General features: G+C 48.7%; 1 protein-coding gene across 3 annotated transcripts in view; it reads right to left on the bottom strand.

The window, feature by feature from the left end:
• Positions 1–8187, bottom strand: part of Ccn4 (cellular communication network factor 4) — a 34908-nt gene that overhangs the window by 24272 nt on the left and 2449 nt on the right. For 2 of the 3 annotated variants that reach the window (XM_031358875.1, XM_031358876.1), the window contains exon 1: positions 7787–8063. The exons of the other annotated variant lie outside the window; for it this stretch is intronic. In XM_031358875.1, coding sequence (XP_031214735.1) covers positions 7787–7855 — 69 coding nt within the window. In that variant the 5' untranslated portion in view covers positions 7856–8063. Of the gene's footprint in view, positions 1–7786; positions 8064–8187 lie in introns of those variants that run through there. 3 annotated transcript variants of the gene reach the window in all.

Genomic DNA, 8187 nt, shown 5'->3' with positions numbered 1-8187 from the left:
AACAAGGGCTGGGGTTATGGCAGCCACATCCTGGCTACACCCATCTCAGGGTTTCTATGTAGAAACCAGAAATGGTTTTAGCACTTTTAGAGAATTTTAAGAAAATCACAAGAAAGCAGTTTAATCTTTGCACTCAGGAGGTGGAGGCAGGTGGATCTCTGAGTTGGAGGCCAGCTTGGTCTACAGAGTGGTACCAGGACAGCCAGGGCTACACAGAGAAACTCTATCTTGGAAAATCCAAAATAATAATAGTAATATTACAATAAACCACTGTCATCCTTCATCTTTCTTTCTATTTATCTGCCTATCTATCTATAATGCATATATAATGTATAATTATAGATTTTATAATGAACATATATACATATACTTTATATGATATAATTAAATTATATGTGCCTATATTAAATATATAATATGTAATTTAATATATACACACACATATATGTGTATGTATATATATATAAATATATATATACTTGAAACATGATGATTGTAAGACAAATACTCAAATGAGAATTTGAACCTCATGAAGTTGGGACAATGACACTGTCCCCCCATTACCAACCTTCATCATCACTTTTACTTTATTGACCTTGTTTCTCTTTCTGTCTACTGTACAGACTTTCTGCTGTATGTCTGTCTACACACATACAGCAGTGTATGCTTGCTCATTCCAGAAATGTAGGAAGTCATAGGTACCCAGTGTTTTCACTGAGATTATTGATGTGTCTGTGAAATGGGAGAGAGTTTTAGAAAATGCAACCTGCGTACAATTACCATGGCAACACAATGAGTATCTGTTTGATCATTTCTTCATAGAAATCCTCAGAGCATGCTCAAATAGCACTGGCCACCTAGACGAGCATTTCCAATGGCTTCCTTGAATCAATACTGTCTATACTTTATTTATTTTATGTATTTATTTAATTTTTTTGGATCTTCTAAGACAGGATCTCAATGTAGCCCAGGCTAGCATTAAACTCACTGTGTAGCCAGGGATGATATTAAATACCTTATCCTCAGGCCTCTACCTCCCAAGTGCTGCTATTACAAGCATATGCTACCACGCCCTGCTTAAAATCTGGTGTGTTTTCAACAGATGGTTCTATCTTGATGGTAAGACCAAAGGGCAGGCCCAATGGCAAATTCTCTCCTATGCAGTGAGTAAAATGAACTATAGGAAGTCAGGTCTGCTCGAGGACTCTAGTAGAGAGCTGAATTCCAACTCTCAGGCATTGCTCCTTCAGATCATACTCAGGTAGGATTCTTCATTTGGTAGCAGATGGAGTGTGAGGCAAAGTGAAGGGAGAGAGAGGTGAGAGAGCATAAAATGTTTTAGGGAAGAGGAGGCATTTCTACTGAATCTTAAATGGGGAGAATAGTTGACCAATCAATTATTCAATTCAGGGAGGGTATCTAAGCTGGAGACAGCTCTAGATGAGGTGGGGTAAGATTCAGGCAGCCACTGGTGAGAAAAGACAGAGTTGGGGTGTTAGGATGTGGTGATGGCAGGCAGGGGCCCTGGTTCATGGAGTAGGCAAGGTCCCTTCTCTGAAGCAGTCAAGCCATGGTGATTGTAATGGTAGAAATACCTTAGGAAGTGATCACAAATAGGGAAACTGAGACTCTGAGATGTTTGAACTGTTGCTTATTTTCCTCTATTTCTAAAAAGGTGTGTATATGTGTGTGTATGTGCGTGTATAGCAGGTATACATGGATGTAGATTTCATTGAGAAAGGCAGGAACTGGAAGACTGGATGACTCCAGCTCCTAAATCATACTGTACCCACAACCAAAGGAACCCTCCTTCATTCTACAAGAAACTTGAGCTCTAGTCTCATTCAGACCCAGCACAGCCTCTGTTAATACAAGGCTCTGTGAAAAGGGCTTCTCCATCCATCGTGGGTAATAAACCATTGTCTGGCCTGTGGATTGGGCTGACTCTTATCCCTGGGCTCCTTAGCCCCACCTTCTCCTGACCAGTGTCCAGTTCAACCTGTTCTATAGGGATAGTGGGCCATCATGTCTACTTTCCAGTTAGGGAAACCAAGGCTGAGGCCAGCACAGGGCCTGTAAAAGCTTAGTTCCTGACTTTTGATTTGGTACCAAGTCTGGAAGTCACTGCTTGTTGCCTGGGCTACATAGCAACTGCATCAGTTCCTCTTCCGATGTTCTCTGGCCCTCTCCACCAGGCATCTCCACTTTAGAAAGGTCATAGGTCACCTGTTCCTGTTCATCCTTCCCACATACACTCTAACTAGCCATCATTAGCCCTGACCTATTTTTCGGAGTCACAGCAATGCCTGTCCTGAGTACCTACAGTATTCTAGCACAGCCGTTGACAGACCAGTATGGGGATATGCCAGGTCAGGAAAGAACCTAGCAGGAGCCAGGCCAGTGTACTAGGGCCTGGGGTTGAACAGCCCACTTGGCTTGAGAGTTGAAAGATGTTACATTTTGTAGGAATACAGGGCACGGGCAAAGCATGGCCTTCCATGGGGTGAGGCCAGTGTAGTTTGAGTTGAGTGGTGTGATCTCTTCCACCTGACAAGGGTAAGATCTGTGGAGATGTCTGTAGTCCTGCTTGCAGGATGTGAAGAAGACTTCTTGGAGGTGAACCATCTAGGTGCCATGGACCAGACAAGGCTGGCATAGAGGAACAGCCAGCAATTCAAGGAGTCTACCATTTTGCTTAAAAACGGAGTTGAAGTTTAGCTTTTCCTAAATATTCTTCTATCCTGCCAGCCCCCTTAGACCTCTCTAGTCCTGGGGAGGTTCCCAGCCCTGTTTCCTTCTCTTCATTCATTGACTGGCGGCAGGGTCCCTGGAGGAGCCCTCAGAATCTGGACTCTGCTGTCCCTTCCCCCTGCCCCAGCAGATCTGCAACAGTGAAAATTCCGCCTGGACTTGCCTCCAGATCTCAGGCTGGTGGGCGGGCCAAGATCAAATCACATCCCTGGAATGCTCATTATCCCCTTTCAGAGGCCCAGTTTTTCCCTCTTCTGCCACCCCCTCCCTCTAGCCTTCTTTCCCTTTCAGTGGGAAAGAGTACAAGAAAGAGGGGGAAGTGGAGAAGAAGGTAGAGAAGGAAGAAGGGGAGAGGAGGGGATGGGGCTGAGGAATCAGGATGTCAGCACTGGAGCAGAGATAACTTTATCTCATCTATTGTTTTAAAAATCCCAAGCAAGCTTGAGTTGTTCAGAAACCATCTCCCAGGCAGGTGTCTTGTTATCTCAACCATCCAGTGCAGAGCCCATGCAGGTGCCCCAGATTTCTAACAGAACAAACAAGTGGATGAGTTGTGGGAGACCTACAGTCAAAACAGAGGGGTTACTGCTCCTCACTAAGGTTTTTCAGATACATGCAATCCTACAGGCATATCCTCAATATCGCTGTCACCATCACCATTATCATCACCTCTCTATCATCATCATCATCACCACCACCATAATTACCATTAATGTTGTAATCACCATCATCATTACCATCATCTCCACTATTTCTATTGTCACTAACATGTGTGTCATTTATTACCATCATGTGTGTCATTTATTACCATCATGTGTGTCATTACCTCACCATCATCACAAATACCATTATCACCACCATTTCTATTGTCACCATTCTTCCGTTACCACTATCCTCCTCCTCCTCCTCCTCCTCCTCCTCCTCCTCCTCCTCCTCATCATCATCATCATCATCATCATCATCATCAGCAGCAGCAGCAGCAGCAGCAGCAGCACCACCACCACCACCATCTTCACCATCTCCCTTAACAGTAGCATCACCTCACCTGTCTTCTTCTCTCTCTCACAGTCCCCTAGGATGCTCACTGCCCTCCCTCTCAAGGTTGGAGACCTGGCTAACAGGCTTTAGAAGATACTCTGCACAGAACCCAGGAGAGCAGGTGCTTCACTGCTGTGCTCTACACACACACAGTATTGAGTCCAGTTCCCCCAGTGACTGTACTCCTGGGTTGGATGTCTGCCTGAATCCTGGGCCTTCACTAGCTTCAGATCCAGCAGTGCTGCCGGGATGGATAATGCATTGCTTCTGCAGGCCTCAGGAGTTCTCTCTCTTCCCTTCCCCTCCATCCTCTCCCCACACCCAGAATCTCATGTTTAAAGGGACACTTGCCCTTTTAAATGGTGCGCCAGGAACACTTCCCTCACCCCAAGATATTTGTCTTGTAAGCCTGGCTCAGAACCCTCCAAAATGTCCCCCTGTCACTGAACCCAATACCTTTGTGTCCCTTTGCCCGCCACAGGCAGACTTTTCTAGTAGCTAGATCAAAAGGAATGAGAAGCAGGTGAAATTGACTTTAATCATATGTTTTGTTGAACCCAAAACACAGTCTAAGCATATCCTGTCAACAGGAGTCAGGGTAGGAATTAGAGTCCGCTGTGGACCCTCTCCACTGAGATCTGCAATCCAAGGCACCGCTCAGCGTGGCTGAGGGATTGGCTGCAGCGCAGAGGCCCAGTGGCCCATGTGGATGAAGCTGCAATGGGCAGTGAGCGTCTGGGCCATAGCATGCTCTTGTCTTCTCAGTGGACAGTGTTCCAACGTGTTGGTCAATGTGGAGGGTAAAGCTGTGTACCAGAACTGAGTGGGCCTCTTATCCTCCTGTTGCTGCTGAGTGAAGCATCTATAGTTTGCTGACAATAAGAGCACGGAGATCTTACAGTCACAGCCCGTCTCCCCCAGCCCTAAGTGGCTTCTATTGCTATGGTAATCTGGCTGTGGCTTTAGGACCTTCTCTGTTCTTAGTGGAGTCATACTGGGGACATAGTCTTGAAGTCCCTGGGAGATAGGAGGTAGGGGGAAGATAGGGGATGGGGGGAGATAGGGGGTGAGGGGGGGCGGCACAACAGCAGGCTTGAGAGTTGATTTCTACCATTCAGTTGTCATATTCAGAACCGTCGCTAACCCCTGTAGCATGTCGTGTGTGGATTTGCCAAAGGACCAGAGGTCTGCCCCCAGGTGGAGCTCATATCTGTCAAGAAGAGTGTGGGGCAGCCCTCCTCCTTGCCAACCCTAGACAAATGCCCAGTGGGGCAGACTGACTCTCAGCAGCTTTCCTGAAGCATCTTGGTGGGGCCAAGCCAGGCAGGGGCTTAAGTCACTGTAGACTCTGATCTGGGTGTGGAGAAGGGTGGGCGGAGCTGCTGACTCACAACTGTGCAATGTCTAGGTATGTGGAGACGGTCTGTGGGTCATGCTTGTTGCTTTTTCAATTAAAGGGAGGATTTCATTACATGCCCAGGCCTAGGATTCTGTAAGGGGTTCTTGGAATAGAAAATGAGTTGGCATTCCCTATCCAAACATTGACTCACTTGACCCCAGTTCTCTCTCCACCCCCTCACATTCATACAATTGTGTGAACAGCCCCCACACACATGGATAGGGAGAGAAGATTCAGCCACTGGCAGACCCTGCATCCCAGCCTATTTATCCTGGAAGACATTGCCTGGTCCCTCTCTTATCTCTCATTTTAACACATGGGTGGATGCCTCCAGCCTGCAAGTATTGCTAGGGTCCAGCCTGCATGCATTCTGTTTCTGTACAAGGACTCAGAGCAGCAGAAGGCTGCTACCTAAGTTCAAATGTCACTTCCATGGAATGTTGACTGTGTGGCCTTGGATAATTTACCCAACCTCTCTGAGCATCAGTGAATGTTGGGGGTTCTCAGGCAAGCCTTCTATCTCTGCACGGGCATGACCCGTGGGTGGGTATTACCATGTACACTGTCCTTGGGAAGGCTCACACACTGTCCCCTTTCTCTTAGCAGGTGGGTCCTCACCACTTGTCCAAGAAAAAGAAAAGAGATAAAACAAACTGTTTCTCACACAGAGTGTCAACCACAACACTGTCATAGGTACCAGGCTTTGCGTCTGAGCCCAGAATCTGCCTCCCTCCACCACTTTGAATGGCCCTCTCCCCAGCTGGCTCTCTGCTCTTGCCAACAGCCCATTTAGCTACATGCACACCAGACAGCGTCTCCCTCCCAGCCCACTTCCTCAAAGTCTTCTTGGCAATGCTCACTTCCCACATACTTTTTCTTCCATATGGTCAATGCACGTCATTCTTTCCGTGGGGGCCCCCCAGCCCCTTGCTGGACTTGAACTCCCTGTCTTTATTAGTCCTGGAGGATGCTGTGTGTGGAATTTGGTCACAGAGCCAGGCACTGACTTCTGGGCACAACCCGGCTTTGTACCATCCAGGGTACTGTGTCAGTGGATAGAGGGTTTAAGGATATCCTAGAAAACAAGAGACCAGAAAACTCCTGAGAGGATAGGGTGGACAGTCTGGGAGATTTTTCCTGAAAGCACTCCTTGCTGCTGCTGTTGCCAGGTCCCTCTGGATTTGGGGTCTCTTTACTGAGACCCCCCTCAAAGACTTTACTCTGTCTCCCACCATCCCTCAGTCTTGACTGCTCTGGCGGCAGGAGGACAGGCTCCAGTGCAAGACTCACCATGGTTTCCCTCCTGTGCCCTCACTCTGATGCTGGCTCTCCTGTCACCAATTCTCCATCCACACCCTGTCCTCCTAGTCCCAGCCACCTGCAGGCTTGTATCCATACTGAGGCAGAGGCAGGCCTACTGGCTTCCTTCCTAGGCTTATGGAATGTTGGGAGGGCCGAGTGGTGAAAATGTGCCACGAGAAATGCCAGTGTGACCCTGGCCACTTGCTCATCCCGACCCTGGGCAATTCCTGTGCTTCTGGCCAACCTTTGTGAATAGGGCTGGTAATTTTACTTGTTGTAGGATCAGATGCTATCATGAACAAACATCGTGCAAGAGTGGGACGACTTGGGTACAAACTGGACAAGTTCATTCTCTGCATGGTAACACCTCAAAGGTACCTGCTACCCAATCCTGGCCACGTCAAGTTCTGAGCTTCAATGCCCACAGGCAGGTAGCTGTACCCTGACTCCAAGTCTCCTGGGATAGGCATGTTAGCACCCCCAAAGATGTCCTTGGTATAATTCAGTGTCAGAAGCCTTGTGACTCCCACTGTCTTTGGCCCGCGTGTGGGACCTCAGTCTCAGCAGCTGCCAGCAGCTCAGCCTGCTGCATGAAACTGCCTCCCTTCTGTTCAGCTGCCCACATCATTCACTGCCCCTAGCAGCTTGCCCTCTTGCCCAGCCACCCCCGGCTCTGCTCCAGCAGGCTTTCCTGCTTTGCCACGTGTCTACTTCCTTGCCTCTGGAAGGTGCAAACTGATGTACCTCCCTCCAGGATCCAGATGCCTTCTGGAAATGGCAGGACAGGAACAAACAAACCATGGAGGGTCACAAGGAGCTCATGGTGGTAATACCCAAACCCTGCTTGCTTGGTAGAGATTTGCTGGCATCTTCCTTTACATGTTTTCCTGGGGTTTCCCAGCACCACTCTTTAGGGGGAGTTCTGATGCTCAGAGTCCTGCGTTTTTCAAACTCATAGTAGGCTCTGGATGCTCCTAGCAACCCCCTCATTTTATGTTGCTTTGAATGAGTGAGTGACCCACCCGAGATCACAGAGCCAGTCTGGGGTGCAGATCCCCAGGCCCTTATTTCATTGAGTGTTATTGTTTGTGAATAGAGGAAACAGGGTGTCTCTCTTGAGGGGTGAGCCTTCTGCCCCACTCCGCTACCTTCTTCTGACTCAAGCAGCCCTCTGCTTTCTCTGTTTTTTATTCCAACCCATATTGTCTTGACCTCCAGTCCCTTGGCCTCCAGTCCCTCAGAACCAGGCAGAAAGGGATCAGGTCCCCTCACCGATCCCTTCTAGGCAGGACTCACCGTGGCCAGGACGTTGCCCACCATCAGGACTGCCACAGCTGCCAGCATCCAGGGCAGGAGCCACCTCATGCCTGGAAGTCAGCGTCACAGGAGCTACGGCTCAGCCCAGAGGATGCAGATGCCTCTCCAGGGAGCTGGGCCAGGACTGGGCTGGCCCATCAGAGCAGCGGAGAGCCTTCCTCAGCCCCCGGGGGCGTTTGTCAAAGCGACATCTGACGTCAGGCCAACAGACTAGCCCTGCATTTTCCTCTAAAAAAACTTTTTTTTTTTCTGCTACTCTCCCCCTCTCTCTTTTTCTTTCCTCTGTCCCCACCTCCAGCCCAGCTTGGCCAGCCTCCCCGCTCTGACAGCTCTTAAAGGGAAAGTCCCAAGACCGACTCCACATGGGAAGGTGAATGAAT

The sequence above is a fragment of the Mastomys coucha genome, unplaced genomic scaffold, assembly GCF_008632895.1.
Source record: "Mastomys coucha isolate ucsf_1 unplaced genomic scaffold, UCSF_Mcou_1 pScaffold7, whole genome shotgun sequence".
NCBI lineage: Eukaryota > Metazoa > Chordata > Mammalia > Rodentia > Muridae > Mastomys > Mastomys coucha.
Note: the sequence above shows the minus strand (reverse complement) of the source record. Positions and strands in the feature narration are given on the sequence as shown.